Source organism: Calypte anna, chromosome 6 (genome assembly GCF_003957555.1).
Source record: "Calypte anna isolate BGI_N300 chromosome 6, bCalAnn1_v1.p, whole genome shotgun sequence".
In the NCBI taxonomy this organism is placed as follows: domain Eukaryota; kingdom Metazoa; phylum Chordata; class Aves; order Apodiformes; family Trochilidae; genus Calypte; species Calypte anna.
Window position 1 is genome coordinate 5,694,566 of NC_044252.1, and position 20,077 is coordinate 5,714,642.

At 39.0% G+C, this 20,077-nt stretch overlaps 1 protein-coding gene across 2 annotated transcripts in view; it reads left to right on the forward strand.

The window, feature by feature from the left end:
• TSPAN14 (tetraspanin 14) overlaps positions 1 to 19,208 on the forward strand; it is a 37,579-nt gene extending 18,371 nt beyond the window's left edge. For both annotated transcript variants that reach the window (XM_030453488.1, XM_030453489.1), the window contains exons 3-9: positions 4,627 to 4,677; positions 10,142 to 10,288; positions 11,171 to 11,341; positions 13,110 to 13,235; positions 14,050 to 14,094; positions 14,608 to 14,727; positions 15,454 to 19,208. In XM_030453488.1, the coding sequence (XP_030309348.1) occupies positions 4,627 to 4,677; positions 10,142 to 10,288; positions 11,171 to 11,341; positions 13,110 to 13,235; positions 14,050 to 14,094; positions 14,608 to 14,727; positions 15,454 to 15,525 (732 nt within the window). In that variant the 3' untranslated portion in view covers positions 15,526 to 19,208. The remainder of the gene's footprint in view (positions 1 to 4,626; positions 4,678 to 10,141; positions 10,289 to 11,170; positions 11,342 to 13,109; positions 13,236 to 14,049; positions 14,095 to 14,607; positions 14,728 to 15,453) is intronic.
• The last annotated feature ends 869 nt before the right edge of the window (positions 19,209 to 20,077 follow it).

Genomic DNA, 20,077 nt, shown 5'->3' on the forward strand with positions numbered 1-20,077 from the left:
AGCCTGCTAATAAGGTTTAAGTTCTCCAAGTGTACTGGTTTAATGAGTAGTGATGTGGCAGTATTGCAGCCATTAGGATAGCCCTGCAGGGAGTGCTCAGAAGTTTCAGTGAAATTACCCTATTACAGCAAAGCTGGACCTCTTTTAAAGCTGCCTCTTTTTTGTTTATTTGTGTTTTGCTTTGGTTGTGTTTTTGTTTTCTGGGTAGTTTTTTTTTTTTCTTCTGTATTTATAGGGTTTTATTGTTTTTCTGGGTTTTTTGCTTTGTTTTTTTCTGATAGCTTTATTTGTCATAGTGAAATTAAAACACTGCAGTAATACAAGGACAAGAGCTTGGTTCTGGAACCTTTCTGTTCTGAGTAATTTTGCAATTGAGTGAATCCTTCTGTGAAAAAGTTCCAGAGGAGGGAGGAGGCAGGAGGCAATGGGTGGACTGCTACACTTATGGGCATTGTGGGGTTGCCCTGTCTTGGGGTGAAACACTGCTGTCTGCCTTCTAGCCTGCACTTGGGAATGCCCGGGGAGTAAAAGGAGGTGACTCAGTCACTCTCTCTAGTGCTTGCTTCTTTGCCTCCACTTTAAGGGATTCTTTTTTGGGTAGTCCAAGAATTGCACCACAGCCAGCCAGGACAGGGCTATTTCAGTGAAGTGAAGGATTGCAGATGTTCTCTGCCAAGGCATTTTCAGTTGCATGTGAGCTCAGCTGTCTCAGATGAAGTGAGGGAGGGTAAGTAGCTTTCAGCTGCTGTCATCTTGATTCATCTTCACATTCTTTATAGCTTTGTGTGTGGCTCTTAAAGGTTTTTGGAGGAATAAAAAAAATAAAACCTTTCACTCCTGCTATAGGAGATGTGGCATTTTTGCCCTGGACATGATGATAAAGGACAAACATTCTCTTAAGCTCTGGGAGACAATTTTGAGCTTGTTTTTGAAAAATAAAAAGTCCCAGGCTAGCATTAGATTTTCTTGGCTTTTGCAGCATGTGATGTTTTTCAGGAACCTCTAAACCAGCAACGGTGTGGCAGGAAGAGGAAAGGGTCTACCACCAGGTGGTTTCCTGACCCTGAGAGGAAAAGTCTGGGAAGAGACGGAAGGGCTGGAGGGTGCTGATTGCTGCTCTAGCGTGGGTGGAGCTACAGTGTAAAATAGGATTGTCCAGAGGGTGGAAAAAGCTAATATTTTGTGCTTACAAAAACTGAGCTCAACAGGAATGCATTCCCATTGCTTCTAATCAGACCTTGAGGCAGGCTAGGCTGACCCCAAATCAGTTTGTGTGCAAAGGTTGTCATGCAAGATTTATATTTAGCTGCAACCTGGTTTTGAGAAACAGATTAAACCCGTTTTCTCAACAAAATTACTCTATTAGCATAGTCAAAGAATTCCAAGTGTGGTTGGCAATGATAGTGCTGAAGCTCAGTGGTCTTGTGCATGGTACTGTGAGTTGCTGTCACTATTTCTGGGCCCCTGAGCAGAGCTTAGAGCTCAATGCAGCATGTTAATAGTGTGGATTTTGAAGTCTTTAGCAGGAAATGAGCAAGTGCTGGTTACTAGTTTTAGTTTCCTGTTCAAAGGGTGCAGTTGGGTGCTTTGTGTGTGTTTCCATCCAGCCTTTGGTGCTGTATGCCGATTAAATGACACTGTGGCATAGCAGCAAGTTTGGTTGTCCAGTTTATTCTTGCTTACGTGTCAGCCAGGTTATGATGAAAACTGAATTTCAAAATGTTGCTCTTTTGAAAATAGCTCCCTTGCTCACTCACCCTGGGAGCACTTTTGGTTAGCATTGTTATTTGTCTGTCCTCCTGTTCCCATGGCCAGGTAGTTCAGTGAGCTGATGAAGATTAAAACTTTTTTCTTTCAGCTCAGGCTGGATCAGTTTGCTGCTCTGCCTCCTAGCAGCCTCCTGAATACCTCAATGCAAGAGTGATAGAGCAGAGCTGTTCTCCTGGTGCTTATTTTCTGTAGAACTCTGCACTGGATATGCTCAATTATGCTGAATTCAGAGGTAGTTTTATCTCTACGGTTTTCGAGTAGTTTTCAGTGAGATATTTCAAAGTATCTTACACATGGTATTTAAAGAAAATAAATCTCAATTGATTAAATAACTACTGGTTTACTTCCTTGCAAACTGCTTGTGGTTAACTGTGCATGTACATGTCATGGCTGATGGCTTTTTCTTCTGCAAGTGCATTATACTTCACTGGTTTTGTGCTAAAGAAGCCTAGCATGTGGCTTGGCTGCTTCTAGAGAGACTTAGGAATTAATCACTTGGAGTTGGATTTGATCTTCAGAGGTCCCTTCCAGCCCCTGACATTCTGTGATTCTGTGACTTGTGTTTTATCTCAATTAAGTTTTAGATTTAGCCATGTTGATTCTGCCAAACATAAGTTTATTTTCTGCTTGATAAACTCTGGCTTGCTAGCAGATAGTTTCTATAGGTGCTTATGGAAATAGTTTTGCAAAAATAACATAGTTTTGTTAAACTAAACACTTTACAGAGAGAGCAGTGTTTGTGTTCTGAGGTGAGAGTGAAGCATGATGGTAAAAAATCTACAGAATAGTTTGTTACAATTTAATTAAGATGGCAATTGTCATGAAAAGCTGCTAGTCTGAAGAGGACACCCTCTTTGTTTATTCAGTAGCACAGTATTAATGTTACACTAAGTCTGTATGCAGAGTGCAAGATTTCTTCCCCATTCTTTTTTTCCTCATTTATTCAAAAAGGTTCCCAAATATTTAGCTGTGTCTGCTGTGTTACTTTACCTGATTACTGCAAATTATGCTGTCTTCACCTCTCCCTGGGCAGTTGTAGAGCATTTGGAATGGGAAAGGCTGCAGGATGCATAAATTGCATGCACATTGTGAGCTATGCTTTGATCCAGATCATCACTTTAGATGTTCTCAGCTTCAGAGTCTGAGACTTAGTTGTGCTGTTGCTTTCTAAGCAACATCCAGAAATTTATTTAACTTGGCACTGCTTTTGCCCAGTTGTAATTTTTTTCATGTTTTAGTAGTTGATTTGGTTGGTTAATCTGTGTGCTTAAGCCCTAAAATATGACAAAATACTTTATGCCTACACAGAACATGTAGCATAATTTGAGTAATTTTTACAGAATGACCTGAATGACACTTGCAGCCTTTTTTGGCTTTCCTTTCCCTCACTCCTTTCCCAGGAGAGCAAACCCAGAACTTCATTTGTCCTGAGTGCAGTTTCTGGTCAGCAGGCAGTGAACCCAGCAGTACCTAAAAGCCACATGGATACTTTGTGTAGCTTAGAGAGTCCCATTTCTGTTTCTTGTCTGTGCTGTTGGGCATTTCCTGTCTTGCCCATTTAGTTCATGGGAGATGCTGCATTTCCTAGAGGAAAGCCCTCCTTTTCAAGCTGTTTTTTCAGTTATTGGGTTTTATTTGTAGAAGTGTGTAAGTTTAGGGGCAAGGAGCAACCTCAGTCCTCCTTATGCCCATGAACACCACATCTACATGTCTTTTGACAACCTCCGGAGACCATGGCTCCACCACTTCCCTGGGCAGCCTGTTCCAGTGCTTGACAGCCCTTTTAATGAGGAAACTTCCTAATAGCCAAAAGCAGTATGAGGTGGTTTCCTCTTGTCCTGTTGCTTGTTTCTTGGGAGAACAAACCAACATCCACCTTGCTCCAACCTTCTTTCAGGTAGTTATAGAGTGTGATGAGGTCTCCCCGGAGCCTCCTTTTCTCCAAGACCCCAATTCACTCAGTTGCTCTTCACAGAACTTGTTCTCCAGGCCCTTCACCAGCTTCTTTGCTCCTCTTTGTACATGCTCCAGCACCTCAGTCTTTGAAAGTTACATGAACATAGCAGGGGAAATTGTCATTTTATGTAATGAGGGAGAGCTGCCCTCAGTTTGTAGAGAGGTTATTGAAACTGGGTGTTAAAGACAAACTGCTGGAGAATGGAGTAAGGAAATAAAAGACTAGAACAAAAAAAAAAGGGCTTTTGCTTCATTTGGATGGATATAATTAGGAGTACTTTATATATAGACATACGAATTGGCATAGTGTTTTCCACGTTGTCAGTTTGATTTGTTGTTTATTTAAAGTATGTGGATGTTCCATTACTTCAGCTTAATTCAAAAGAGCTTAAACAAGGTAAGGATTCAGAAGACAAACTATCTAATTAGAGACTAATGAGCGTTGACACTAAGAAGAAACAAGCGTGGCTGCTGTCTGGGGGTGGTGCTATATATACAATGACTAAATAGGGAATAACCTCAAAATGCATCAAATATTCTGAAATCTTCATTAGTGTGCAGGCAAAAGGTTTAGAGCAAGTCACTGGGACAAAGATAACTCCCACTTGAATGCTACTGTGGGGAATAGTAAATTTATTACTGTGTCCTCTTGAGTAATCACGAACAATCAAATCGAAATACTTTTTAAAAGCACTTTACAACATGCAGGAATGCTATGGAGTAAAAGCACTCGAAATCTTTTTGCATGAGGTTGACTGAGGAGGAGGAATGTCCCGCTATTGTTTGAGATTACAGGCAGTGTTTGTTTCACTTGAGCAAATCCAAGTGCTCAAGTGCTGGCTAAGTGTTTGATAATGTGTTGATTAGTGTATCTAATTAATTGTTTTCTTTCTCTTTTAGCTGGCTGGGGTGGCCTTCCTTGCGGCTGGTCTGTGGGCATGGAGTGAAAAGGTAAGGGTCTGATATTGGTCTTTGTTTGGTGGCTGCCCTCTCCTGCCCCAATAAAACTGTTCTCTCAGGAAGCAGCAAAGATCAAATGTAGCAACTGAGCTCAGGACTGTATCCAAATGGTCTAAATGGAGTTCACTTGGAGTTCCATTCTTGTCCCGGATCAGGCGTTAAGCTTTAGCCCTTGATGTTGAGACTGTTTTTGTAAACTTGTAAGAGCAGGGTGCTGGGGAGAGTTTAAACTCGAATTTTCTTTATGAACTGGTTCCATTTTGCAAAAATGTTGTCTAAAATGCACGCACCTACCCACTTCTCTGCTAAAAACAAGAAGCATTTTGAAGGAATGTAAACGGTCTTTTTTTGTATCTAAAAATGAAAGTATCTTTGGGACACTTTTTTCTTCTGATGTGTTCTTTCTCAGGTATTGTAATCCTCAAGCCATCAGTTGTCTTCCACTTTACTCCCCGTAGAATTGCCTAAGTGATTGTGTTACCTTGTAGAGGAAAAAAATCGGGGAACACTTTATTTTTGGCAAAGGTTTCTTTCAGCTGAGCGACTTCCTCTAATTGAGGAAGTCTGTGTGGGCACTTAACTGCAGAGCTCTTCTGGCATAGGTATGGAAATGAGAATGCTTCACCCTCTTGTTAGGAATGTAAAAGCATGGCTCTAATATGACTGCAAACAGTGGGAAAAAGCACAATTGCCAGCAGATTTACTGATTTGCATCTCATTTAACGGTGGAGGGCAGGTGCCCTCACTGTTCAGTTGTGCTGGAACACTTTAGGAACACTTTAATTACCATTGTAGTGTAACATTTCCTTAATCAGTGTTTCTGTGCAGCAACTAACTGCCCACATACAGAGATTTCTGGGATTCCTTCACTTTTTGGAAGTGAAAGAGTTTTATTATGATCGTAATGCTGAGTTATTTATTCTCCTCTCTGTTCCCTGTATTCTCCCAGATAGATTAGAGGTATCATTGGTATGTAGTAAGCAGCCTGTCAGCACACACAGATCTGTTCTATTGTTAGATTTCTTTTTCAGCCCTTTAGGGAGGGTGTTAAACTTGTCTTGAATTTGTATTCTCTCATGTTCAGACATTATCTTCTCTAAAGAAGAACATGGGATCTGTTGGGTTGGAAATCACTAGCTCACAACTACCTCCACTTCTGGTACTCTGAAATTACTTTCAATAAAGAGTCAAAACCAGGCCCTTCCAGTCTTTATTTCTTAGATTTTGCTGCAGCTATTTCTGTTCTCTGTCCTAATTTGCTTGAGAGCTTTTCCTGTGGTTTTGATGAGCTCATGAAATGTCTACATTATTTTTCATGTCTGTTTTGTGTTATGTGGCTGATCTTTCATACTAGTGCCACTCTTCAGCCATAGTGCCTGTTTGCATCTGTCTGTTTACAGATAAACATTTTGGTGTACAATAAGCAGGAAGTAAGAGGAAAACTTTCCAGTAGCTGTGCTGCAGTGGTAAACCCAAAGATAAACTCAGGTGGTGGAAGAGTTTTGAACATCCTGTCTCTGCAGCATGAAGTTCACTGGGTCCCTTTAACCTTTGTGGGATTTTTCTTGTCTGTTTTTTTCCATTAGGACTGCACTTCAGATTGATTCCTCAGCAGTTTTGGTTTTTTGTTTCCTTGGCGTTTTTTTGGTCTTTTTTTCTGTGTGTATATAAATCCTGTGCATGTCTTTTATCTGATAATATATCAAAATGAGAATGCTGAATAGTGAGAAATGGTGAAAATACTACTATATAAACAATGTTACCCATCCAGATTTGCATTACCTGCTTGGGTCAAATTCTGTCTCTAACTGCTGTGTCTAATTGGCCTATCCATATGAACTTACAATTGGATTTTGTTCTTCTGAACAGTCATGTAAAAGTTAAATTGCTTAAAATTTTGAAATTCTACACAATAAAAACTGGATAGAAAGATCACTAAGAGGATGAGAATTGTTATAAATGTTAATAGAAGTGGGGTGAGTAACAGTGAGCCCTCTCATCAGGAAAACCAGTTTTATTAGCAAAACCCTCTCAAGGAGGACACAAAGGAAGGTCTGGGAAACTGGAAGCTAATCAGCTTAACTTCATTTCAACAAGTTCACACCTAATAAGAAATAGAGAGGAAGCAGTCAAGTTGTCTTCAAGGCAAGAGTTGTTTAGGGGGCTTTAAGAGCTTGGAAAAATGGGCTGACAGAAAACTTCTGAAAGTTGATTAAAAAAAAGGGGGGGAGGGGGGAAGGGGGAGTGTGTGCACAGGGAAACAATGAAAAAACAAAAACAAATGCAAATTCCTGTGCCTGAGATGGAGTAACCCCATGCATCAGTATCACCTGGGAGATGGCTGCCTAGGAAGCATTTTTCAGAGGAAAAAACTCTGGAGCCCCTCTGGATCAATAAGTTGAGTCTCAGTTGTGCCCTCGTGTAAAGACCAACAGCATCCTGGGCTCTGTTAGCACCAGTGTGGGCACTGGTCAAAGGAGGAGCTTGTTCCAACAAGACTCATCATAGTTGAGGTTGCTTTAGGAGTACCATGTCCATTTTTGGGCTTCCTTGTGTCAGGCAGTTCTTTTCCAACCTTAACTCACTCTATGATTGAGTGTACTTATTCTTCTGTCTGCTGATCTTCAAATTTGTACACAGGGGTATGTAAAATGTCTTATTAAAGTATGTGCATGTAACTTGTGTTATTATCAGTGGCAGTGTGATACTGTGACACTCGGCACCCACTTGATAGAACTTCACTATAAGATGTCCTTATTGTATTTTGTATTTTCTATACTAGCTCATCTCAAAACAGTAACTGATTTGGAATTTGTTAGTGGGCTGTAGTTTATTTTTCTAAAGACAGTCCCTGTTTCCCTTTTCTCAACACAGTTGAGTTGAGATGGTGGCACACTGCTGACAAACATTACAAGTCAGTGGAAAACAAGGAAAGCAGTACAGTTAAACTATTAATTCACTAAGTGACTGAAGACTTAAAAACTGAGTTTTATTCTTGAATTTTTAACACTGACCACATGTATCAGCCTTCATTTCTGTATACCTGTAGGAATCTGGGGCAGCCTGTGCTTCAAAGAGCTTTTAGTGTGCTATCCTGCAGGTGGCCCAGGAAGAAGCATCTTTAGAGAGATGGGTAAGGTGAAATGAGAGAGTGCCCTGAATAATTCTCTTGTTTACTTCCTTCCTTGGTATTTTTTTACTTAGCCTTTTGTTAGGCAGCCCTCCCACTCCCTCATCCCCCATTCTTTTAAGAAAAACAATGTTGTTAACAGCAAACATTTACATGAAGAAACTGCTGTGAACCAGCAACATCTGACTGTGCATAATAGAGCTTTGTTCCTGCCAACTCCTCTGTGTAACATGCTTTGATCAGAGGAAGTTTTCTTCCAAAAGATGTTGCTTGAGCAAGTGAGATTGTCTGGAAAAAAAAACAAAACCAACTTGAGTTTGAGTGTGGGAAGGAGATGGCTGGAAATAGCCATGCAAGTTTCAACATCCTGGTCACAGTGTTAGATTTCTGAGCCAACTCTTGATTAGGTGGGACTTTCATAGTTAACCCAGTACACCAAGTCTGATAGTTAGATGTCAGTCTTGTGGTTTGTAGAAATGGAAAGTATCACTGGTAACACTAACTAGAGAAGTCTTTGCTTCCCAAGGCTTTCTGAATGGTAGGAAATCTATAAACCATGACCCCTTTTTTAATAGGCTATTAGTCACTAGCTATTGCAAGGCAATTCTGAGTTCTACAGTTGAATTAATTTTTTTTCTTTTGCTCCTTTCAACTAGTTTTGGTAAAAACAACTCTGTCTTGCTGTTGCCAGATTAATAGCTCTAACAAGATCTGTTATGGAGCACATCATGGAAGATGTACTCATGCCTGTCACTCTAGTACTTTCAGTGTCTTTTTACCAGTTCAAGTGTCTCCACATACACATTTTCCTCTGTATTTTGAAGACATTATTTTTCTCAATCACTTTGTATTTAAAGGCTTACTTTTTTTTTTTTTTTTTTCTGTAAGGTATTCTCCTAGGATGTATATTCTTTGCACTTAACTATCACAAATACCTGAGTAGCAAGATGAGAATTGACATTCCCTTGGCACAATTAGACTGTTTATGTGAATTACTTTGAGTCTCTTTGACATATTTTCCTTACCACTAAACATAGTTAGCTTGAGAATATAGTCTGTAAAGAAAAACAAAAACAAAAAAAACCCCAAACCAAAATAACCAAACCCAAAACCAACCAACCAAAAACCAACCAGAAAACCAAAAAGAAAACAGTAAACATGTAATTACAGGGTATTTTCCTGTGTTGGTTTTGGTCATTTCTGTTTTAAAGGGAAAATACTTCCTCATTTAAGAAGTTCTATGTGTTGCTGGTAAGTGTATAATGAACACTTGGAATATTGCAAAGCTGCCTGGATGTCCCTGCAAATTGTTCTTGTTGACTTGAAGAGTTTCAGATGTTTACCCCTTCATCTTGTTCTTGCACATTAATGGTAGCTGGTATTTAAGCATAGGCTTTATATTTAAGCATAGGTTCTTTAAAAGTGAGCGTAGAGGATGTAAGGACTTTACTGTGTTAGCAATACATTTTCATAGCCTTGGAAATTCTGTCCTCAGATGGAGGCAGAAAGGCTTAATGAGGAAGATTATTGACAAGATAAGTGGTCTCTGTGGAGAGTTAATAAAATATTGCTGCTAAATAAGGCAAATTGCAAGTATCTTAAAATTCTTGAACTAGTAGTTATCTATTCCCTTCATCTGGGGTGAAAGGGGATTATTTAGGCTGTACTTCTGTTTTTTTGCAAGATACTGGAGAAGCATTCCTGGAACTATTTGGCAGTAGAAGGGATATAGTTATCATGTGGAGGGGAAAAATCTGCTTCCCTTGAAAACCAAAATAAGATTTTTTTCCACTCCCTTAAAATGTCATACATTAACGTGCTTTGTAGTTAGAATGTGTCTCCCTTTCTGCCACCTAAACAGTAGGATTGCAAGAAATAATTTTCTTAATTTTTTTAAGGAAAAAAAGGAAATTAGGATGACTTCTCAATTGCTCTATTTCAAGTTAGTGCCCTATGCATTAATTCTTTTGCCTTGAAACTAAATGAATATTCATTTATGGTATTGAGCTTCTGGCACCATCTTGTGGAAGCTTGTTTGGCAAATAGACCTAGGAGAATGTAGTCTGAGAAACTGACTGCACTGGAATTACTTACTAAAAGAATTAACAGCTCTAACTTTGCATTAATACTTCCTCTGCTGAGTGAAGAAAATTGGTGTCATCAATAACCATTACACAGCAGGACTTTTCCATGTGGGTTGTTGTTGTTGGCAAGCTCAAGGGTTTGCAGCCATTTCATGTGGAATTTTATAGAAGTCTGGACACAAGAAGGAATGCTGGATGAAAAATATGCTTATAGTGATCATCTTTTTCTTCTGTTTTTCAGGGTGTATTGTCTGATCTAACAAAGGTGACTGGTCTTCATGGGCTGGACCCAGTGGTGCTTGTCTTGATGGTGGGGATAGTGATGTTTACTTTGGGATTTGCTGGTTGTGTAGGAGCACTGAGAGAAAACATCTGCCTTCTGAAGTTTGTAAGTAACATTGTGATACGAGTGGATTATTATCTGTGTGAAAGCTGGGAATGGTGGGTGAAGAGCTAGTAGCAAACTCAGATAATCTACATAATTTGGTTTGTAGCAATGTATGTGGTAAGCTGATGCCCCTAGTGAGCCTCTGAGAAATGATGGTAAAAGCAATTGGGGTTCAAACCTATGTAAATTTTTCCTTCTCTGGAAAATATTCCTTCTCTTTTTCATTCTTTCTGCTTCAGTGATGTTAGAGTATCTCTCTGAGATACCCATCACCTGAGATGTGTATCTCAGAATGTGTTTAATAGCACAGGAGAAGATGTTCTGGAACATATGTAGTCAGTTTGGAATTACTGAGAAGAGATGATGGTATAGTGGCTTAGAGAAAACAAAATACCTTAAAAACCTGGAAAATTTCTTGTAACTGTTTGGTGAGCAAAACTTGGAGTCTTGGTGACTAATGGGGAATCTGTAACTGTTGTTTTTACATTGGGGCTTCTTTGCTTTAGATAGGAATACAGTTAAGATGGAGAAAAAAATAATATAAAACTGGGAATAATTAAAAAAGTAACATTGAATCTACTTGAGCCCTGTACTTTGCAGATTGTCCTTTACTAATATTTTCACTGCTGTGCATATAATGCCTGTGGTATGGTGTTCATTTTACTAATTCAGGTGATGAAAACAAAAAATTTTACCTGTTGGGGGTTTCTTTACATTGTATTCTCATTTAACAGGCTGTGTTATCACAGTATCTCTACTGAGTGAGAATTTTAATCTAATTCTATGTCTGTTTCTGGTGAAGCTGAATGATGCATTTTGATGTATTCAAAAAGAATATGTATCTTCTCATTTGGGTTTTTATTTTTTTTTTTTTTTCCATAGTTCTGTGGAGCAATTGTGTGTATATTCCTGTTGGAGCTGGCAATAGCAGTTCTGGCTTTCCTGTTCCAGGACTGGGTAAGGGACAAGGTCAAGGAATTCTTTGAGAATAATATTAAATCCTACCGAGACGATATTGACCTCCAGAACCTCATTGATTTCCTGCAGAAAATCGTAAGTTCCTATCCTGTCACTTCCTTAATGTGCATTCTTAGAGAATGAGTAGGTTTGGAAGTTTTCCTTTTTGTTAGATTTATAGTGGTCTGTAGCTGATAGTGCTGTGTTACAGATGTGATGTTTTGCTCTTTCTGAAATGCACCTCATCTTGAAGCGAAAAAGGATTTTTAAGTGGGAAAGGCTAATCTCTAGTCAGGCAGTTGTCAAGGAAGGTTGAAACAATTTTACACTCCTGTGGTCCTAAAATCTTCAGTTGCCAGAAGACAGTGATGTACACCAGGAGATGATGAGGCCTGTGCTGGCTTTCCTTCAGTCATCTGATCTTGTAATCATGCCCAGCAGGCAATCAGTGAGGGTGATGTTTGTTTAGTTGTGTGTGGTTAAAATTGTTACATGTGCAGGTATTTCACGAACAGATAACATGGTTGTCTCCTTTCTATATGCTTTTCCCCCCTTATGAAATTGTTTTTGTCAGTCTGCCATCTTCTAGGCAATCACGTTTAGAAATCTGTGTTCAGAGCTCAGTTTCACAGCAAAACACAAACTGGATACCAGTTTGGTCAGCTGTGTACTACCAGCAGCTTGCCTGTCCTGTCCATTCACTCTTGTGTGCACAGATAAGGAAACATCCTCTGAATAAGGTGCCTGCATGGATTTCAGTGCTGCTTTGCTTTAGTTTTTAGTACTAAGGGCACCTTGTGTAAGGTGGGGGCTCATCCTGACCATGAACAATACCATAATTGTCTCAGTGTTGTCCACTCTGTTGTTGCTCTCTGTTTGTCTGGTTCAGTGCAGTTAACCAGGCTAATACACTAAGCTGATTTACAGTTGAACTCCAGTTAAATACTTTTCAAAGATGATAAAAGGCTGAGCTTAGTAGATGGAGTTCACTGGTCAGATTAACAAGCTAATAAGCCTTCAAAAGGAAAGACCAGAAAAATCTGACTGATCCATACCTGAAAGTACTGAAGGAGGGGAAGTGCACGATGCAGATCAGTGAGGGTTGGACGAGGAGGTGCAGCAGTGTCTTCAAATGCCTCACTGGAGCCCATCTTATATGGAGCCTCCTCCACAGGCTGCCTTGCTCTGTTCTCAGTATGTGCCTTGGGACCCAGAGAGCTTTTTGTAGGCAGCTTCATGCTGTGGGTAGTTACAGGTCTTTCAGGCATGTGGGTGACCTTGGAGCCTGTACCTTGCTAAGGTAGATTAATGTGCTTAGTGGTTGTGTAGCTTTTTACAAAGGTGTAGATGTGTGAGGGAGGAGGGACTAGAAAGGAAAAAAAGAACTTCATATAATTTCTTTATGGTAAATGTATTGGTATCATAAAATACTTTTTTCTTAAGTGTTTAATCTGACCATTCTGTTCAGCTCTGTTTAGTCCTGTTTCCTGTGAAAACTGCAAACAATTCTTCTCTTATCTGTCTTGTCACAACTTGGTAACTTCTGTATCCATTTACTGACTTGCATGTACAATTTTGTTTCCCCATTTATAGATGTACACTGACTAGCAATTACATCTAAAGTGATAGCTTCTGTTACTTTGCTTGTCACACTGAGACCTGTTTCCAGGAGCAGTATGCCAAATGTATTGCTTTGGCTTGATAAGGCCACAGTGCTGGTTACTCATTCTGATGTTGCTGTTGATTCAGCACAGCCCTAAAGAAAGTGATGCTGATGAACAATTACCATTCCAGAGAGTTCATTTGCTGTACAAGTAGTCTCTAAAATACCCCCAAGTGCTAAGTGTTGGTTTCTGTGTTGCAGAACCATTGCTGTGGTGCTCAAGGTCCAGATGACTGGGACTTCAACATCTACTTCAACTGCAGCAGTGAAAGCAAAAGTCGTGAGAAGTGTGGTGTTCCTTTTTCCTGTTGTATACCTGATCCTGCTGTAAGTGGTTTCCTGGCTTTGTATTGCTCTTGAGGTGTTGAAGAATTATGGGAGGGAGTACTTCCTGAATAAGATGTCATGACTAGGCCTTTAAAAGGTCTTCTAAATTATCCAAAATTACTCTTGCACAAACTCTTTTTCATGTTTCTGCTCCATCCTTTTCGTTGTCCAAACGTGGCAACGTGTAATATTGCTGAAAATGAATTGCCACCAGGAATTCAACGTATTTTTATGTCTTGAGACTGCAAGTATTGGCAGCTGATATTTTTCCAGTCCTGATGAACTGTTTTCTTGAGTTCCACTGTTATCTCACCTGTAAGGACCTAAGAGCTCTGTCTAAGCAGTGTGTTTGTTCCTGTTAGAACTGAAGTTACACCACTGTCTGCCAGACAAGTAGGAGCACCTCCACTTGCTGATTGCTTTTGAGCAACTATTAAATTTAGTTTAAAGCATTTGAGTCAATTTACTATTTTTCATAGACTTAGATGCCTATTGGTTAGATCTGTTTACTGAACGTTAGGAATATGAACAGGAATGTTAGGAATATGTTAAAAAGTCCTTGAGGGTTGAAAGCCAAGTAATGGGAGAGGATGGGATTTGGGATGGGGGATGTTTTCCTGCTAGTTATACACGTTTGCTTTGTCACTGCTTTCTTTATGTTCTGCTAGTGCTTCACTTATTTTTGCTAAAAATGCTTCATTAAAGGATTGGTGCTGACATTCCTGATTTGTTTGTGAATCTAAAAGGCAAAAACATTTGAAGTGAGTAGAATGAATTCAACTGATTTATTTTAAATCTTTTTTTTGCTTTGCAGCAAAAAGTTGTAAATACACAGTGTGGCTATGATGTCAGAAAGAAGGTAAGGTGCTGGGATCTTGTTGACTTACATTCTGTGCCTGTATAGGCAAAACCATAAAACCAGTGGAATTGCTGATGGTTATGTCAGCTTAAAAATTCTGGGAACTAACTGCCTGTGCTGTATCACAAGCAGAGTGTGGAGGAGACTTTTCTTTTTTTAAAGTAAACTTGTACAGTGGGAGGGTGGAAAAAAACAAGTGATGGAAGAGGAAAAGGGAAAGGTGGGCTTAGGACTTGCATGTCAAATGTGCATTTTGATTATTAGTTCCAAACAGTCTAACTCTGAATTCAGTGATCTGCTGGTTCTAAAGTATCCCAACAACAGGATTGGCTGGAAGATACTGACATAAATATCCAGCATTCCCTTATTTAATCTGAGCATATATGTGTTAATGCCTGGTTATAAAAACATTGCTGCATAAGTGACAATTCATTAGATCAGCTGTATGATGTGGTTGACTCATTTTATAAAAAAAATATGCAGAAAAGTAATATTCTTTCTCTCTACATTCAGAGCAAGAATGAATGGGATGACCAGATTTTTGTCAAAGGATGTATTCTTGCTCTTGAAGCTTGGCTACCCAGAAATATCTACATGGTTGCAGGTGTCTTCATAGCTATTTCACTGCTCCAGGTTAGTTGTTTCTGTTATGCTACTTCAAAAAAAGTTTTGAGGTTTCAGTTCCAGATCTGTTGAAGGTAAAAGAGGAGAAAGGTTAATGTCTTGACATGGTAGATTTTTTTTTTTTAGGCATAATACTAAGAATACTAAGGCAAAAAAAAATAATTACAGGGGCAGGGGACTTAGAGTGAAAATATCTGGTAACAATTAATTGAATTATGTTGAAATTATGTTCCTCAAAACAATTGAGGCAATTATAAAAATACAGTGCAATTGTAATATGTACAGAATAAGATGATTGTGATAGTGTAGTATGTTAATACAGTAAGTTGTTAACATATTACTATGTAGGTTAATGTGATACAGTAATATTTCTTCCAATATACCATGAGGGAGGGGAAATCTGGTCAGATCTATCAGATCTGAGCTACAGCCTTCTATCACAAATGTGAAATGACTAAAATACAGTTCTGTCCTTCATGCTAGGATTACTGCTCAGCTGGCTCTGACATGTAGCACACCTCTCCAAAAAGCTGAGAGCAGAAAAGCAGGGAAGTGGGTGAGCAGGTTGCAAAGTTTTGGCTGCTTGAGTACAGTGTAATAGGAACACATAAGAAGTAGGTTCTCATTTTGAAATAATGACTGATGATAATAGGCTTTAATTTTGAGACATCTTTAAGACTGGAACAATGCAAGTGTTTTATCTCACAAATGGTTTGGTTTTTTCTGTCTTTCTAGATTTTTGGGATTTTCCTAGCCAGGACATTGATTTCTGATATTGAAGCTGTAAAGGCAGGTAATGCCTTCTGAATATAAAAACAGACACTTGTTGCAGAAAAAGTGTATTTTACAGTTACTGAGAGGACACCAAGGTGGAAGAGACACACAGACCATGAAACTCCTTTTATTAAAAGCCTTACGTGGGTTTTTCCCCACTCATGCTTTCTGTTAAAAGCTGGTACAAAAAAAAAAAATCTGAACCTGTCTACCTACCTTTTTTCTAACAAGACAACTCTGTGCACCAGCATTGATTTCTGAGGAAGAAATGGAATTTTCCAAGACATCAATGGAACAAATTTTAAAGATCGTGGCAAGGAGACATGAAACTGCTGTAAGCTCTTTCCTTGAAGGATTACCATGAAGATTGTTCTGTTTTCACTCCCAGCTGTCATCAGCCTCAAAGTGTAATCTGTTCTGAAGGTGTGCTGATTTCTTCAGAATCTTGAAATAATTTTCATCTCTACAGTACACTCGTGCATTAATTTTTTTGCAAGATACCCAGCAATTATAATCATCGTGGTATTGGAAACGGGAGAAAAAAAGCCACCAATTGTCTAGTTCTTTAACTGATTTTCAGTTGTGCACAAGTAGGGATATTTGTTACTGGGAGTAACATATTTCAGGAGCAGGAATGAGTGCTCAGCATCAGAGCTTGAGTAGCCCAGGCCATTTATGAAAATGCATGCCTTTTCTGAAGATGGCCAAAATCTTATGCAAAGAGGGCAAAAATTATGTTAGAAATCAGCATTTCAGGTGAGGGCGTGAATCCCTGATGTTGTTTCCTGTCTGGAAAAAGTGTAAATATTCTTTATTTATAGAAGAAAAGACCTCTTAAAATGCTTAGCTTTCTATTGATTACTAATACCTTTAAAAATGCTGTCTGCAGAAATTGCAAAGTGCTGTTCATTTCAGTAGATAGCAAGCATGTTGTGCTATCTGTTGATGATTTTTGCCTTTCCTCTGCTTTCTCTCACATCTGCTATATTGATCTCCAAGTCCTAATGTCAGGACTGATGAAAAAACATTTAAATTCAGCATTGCTCCCTTCTGAAATCTGTTTTTAATGAGGAAATACACATGTGAAAGAATGGAATTCTTGAATTTTTAAATACACTGCAAAGCTATTCAATCATCAGTTCTGCTTGTATTTTGAGACATGGTTCAAGTAGTGGTCTCATGATATGGTGAACCAGAATGATTATTTCACAGCAGTTTTCTTCATCAAGCTGAACTACTTCTGCTGAAGTTTTTTTTTTAATTTTTATTTTATCAGAAGACAACTAAACTCTTCTTGCCATCCTTCCTTCTTGGGGGCTCAATGGGTGGATCTCTAGTTCAGTAAGAGTTCCACTCTTCTCTAAAAGACTTTGGCATAGTATTTTAAACTTCTAAGACAGAAGTATGTGACTGCAGAGTTCTTGGAAGTAGCTGTAGTTGTCAGCTTTACTGCAGGCCATATAACTAACATTGTTTACTGCTTCCAGTGACACCCGTTTTTTCAGGGAGAGCAGGTTTATTTACAGTGCCTAACATAGTGTAAATTTTAGAAAAGTATATTTTTATAATGATATTTTACTACATGTAGTCTGCCTGAGGGATTTAATACTTGTATTTCCAAAGTGACTTTTATAGGAAGGCAAATCTCTCTAATGTCCTTTTTTTTTTTCTTGTTATGCATGTGTTAATGAACATTTCAGTGGCAAAAGCTGATGAACACTAAGAGTCTTTGTGTCTCTATTGAATGTCCAGACATGCCTCTGGCTTTTAATCTGTGAAGCACTTCACAGACAGTGCTGTATTTCTCAAGTGTACTTCAGTTCAGCTTGCTTGTTCTTTTTTTCTGGGCAGAAACTGAGACACAACAGGAAAAGGAAGCCTGTCTGAGGATGGCTGATTTCCTTACAGTAGCTGAGAACAGTTTGCTTGTACTCATCTGAAAAACCTCAAAGTAAAATCACTAGAAGTGCTCTGTGATCTTTATTTTTTTCCTTTGATAGACAGCAATGAAATAAAAGCAGTAGATCACCGAGGTGTTGAGCAGGAGGCATTTCCTCTGTAAAGCCTTGAATTTGAGGTCTGTATTTACATATTTGTTGAACCTAATTCATTAGGAGCAGCCAAAAATTTGCTGATGTTCCTGCTACTTTGCAAGCAGCAAAGCAGTGTTCAGCAGCCTTGGATTTAAACTGGTGCTTGGAACTTTACGATGCCTCATTAACCAACTTACTCTGTTACGTGTACTACTCAGCTGTATGTACAATTGGAGAGTGGTGCCTCCTATTTGTAACTTTCTATTTGTAACTTCCTATTTGTAAAACATTGCATTGAAATTTGCATTTGGGGAGCATCTTTCCCTTTGCCACGTCTTGACACAGAAACCTCCTAGTGGTAGGAAGTCATTTCAGCAGCTGGTGAAAAGTCATCGTGGTGTCAAAGATACCTGTGGAGTTCATGCACTGAAGTTATCTGCCAACAGACCAGAATTCCACTGTCTGTAAATCATGCCAATTTGCCTGTAGACAAATGAATACTTGGTTTCTTTTTGAAGTACTGCAAAACAGAATTGAATTGAACTGCTGTCTTTCCACAGTCTGTTCTTATTGGTTTTGGCCATATTAGCACCAGCTTTTTATTAATGCTCCAGTGATTTGGAACTGAATTCAAGGGAGCTCGTTCAGCCTGTTTGAGGACCTTTAAATTCATGGATGGATTTGTTTTCACTGTGGATAAACTTCTCTGGGCTTAGTCAGTGTCACTTTTGAAACCTTGGGGCTTTTGCCTGTTGTTTTTTTTTTTACCCCTAGACATTTTGAAGTGCACCCTCATTAGTGGTACACGAGTAGTGTCATTTCAGACTTGGAATGGGAATGCTTTCTTACCAATTTCTACTTCATTCTATTTAGCACCTTCTCTGCAGATCTGCAGTGATTTCGTGGACAAAGATTTAGGTTGTGGTTTAAAAGTCTTTTCAGCAAAGAAAATTGGGTGTGAGTCTGCCTCTAAAGCCTTGAAGAAGCAATTCAACCATCTCACCAAGAAGTTTGGTAAATTGTTGATGCTGAGATGTCAGTGCTTGCATTTCGAGCCATTGCACAAACACTGCAACAGATACAAAGTTCTTCATGAAGATGTCAAATGAGAGAGATCAGACTTGAGTAACTGGACTGAGAAACTTTTCAATGTGATGATGGCTTTTACTTCTCAGAGATGAGCACAACTTATTTCTGTGAAACAATGTATTTATTTGTCAGTATGTTTGACAGTGCAGCTGCCCTTTTGTTACTATGAATATACTTGCATTTGGACACAGTTTTCCTGTATGTGGAGGATCAATATAAGCACTGAAAAAAAGTGCAGTGACCAAAGGAACTTCAGTCACTTCCTGAAAACCTGAATATTTCTTCCCAAGGGGTCTTTGGTTTTGGTGACCTTGATACAATGCCATGTGGATAGACTTGTGCTTCCAGTCAGTGGAGATTGATGTGACAGTTGGCTCTTATGTAAAATTGCCTTTTTTTCTGTCTCCCCTTTCCATCCTTTCCTCTTCCTTCTCCCTGCTGCCAGTTGGGTTATCAAGCAGCTTAAGCATTGTTTAGCCAGTGGAAGGGGAGCTTCTGTCTCTTCTCCTGAGATGGCTTTTCTGGGTGACTTTCAATATATATTTTTTTTTCCTCAAGCCTTAAATTTGATTAAATAAAATTTAATGTTTTGTACACCTGGAGTTTGATTTCTGAGATTTGTCTACAGATCTATTTGATCCAGTCTCTAGTATTTCCCTCTTTAAGGTTTGTACTGCCTCCTGAGGCTGCAATTTCTGGATCAGTACAGAAATACTAAAGGTCTGCTGGTGTTTGTGTATATTTTGCTAAAACTAATTCTTGTTAATTTTTTTTCAGTCTGGGCTGCTGAGTAGTAGAATAACACTGGTGCCTTTCTCTCCTGTGTTAATGGAAAGCTGTGAACAAGTGAAGAGCTGCAGAAGGATGTAGAGAAATAATTAAATCTCTGGACAACCAAAAAGCTAAAACTGCTGTTTGCACTTTGGCTGCCATTATCCACAGTTATTGCTCTTGTGATTTGTACAGTCTGGGGTTTGTCCTGTCTGAGCAGTATTCCTGAAACTACTTTTAAGAGAGCAGAGTGGAAGTAACTTCCAGGCTTGAAGACAAGACTTGCAGGAATAGGTTTGTGTCTGTTTCTTTGACCATTTTAACATCTCTTTAGTGCATTAAAACCTGACTTTAATTTTAATAAGGTCAGAGAAACATCTAGCCAATAGGTCATGGCTATAGCAGAATAATGCAATTTCTTGGAATTAGATACTCTGAATATTAAGGCTGGATCCTTTCTGGTAAGGTGGCTTAACTTGAATGTGGCTCTTTGGTGTGTATATACAGAACTATTAATAGATCCTGATATTTCTAGCACTAAAGCCTGGTTTAGGGACAACTTCAGATCTCACTCTCAGCCTGTTTCTCTTTTTAACTTGGAAGTGTGTAGGATGCTCCTATCACTGTGTGCTTTATGCTAAAGGGAACTCCTTGTGATTCAGCTCTTTTTCATTTCTCATATTACATGGTCA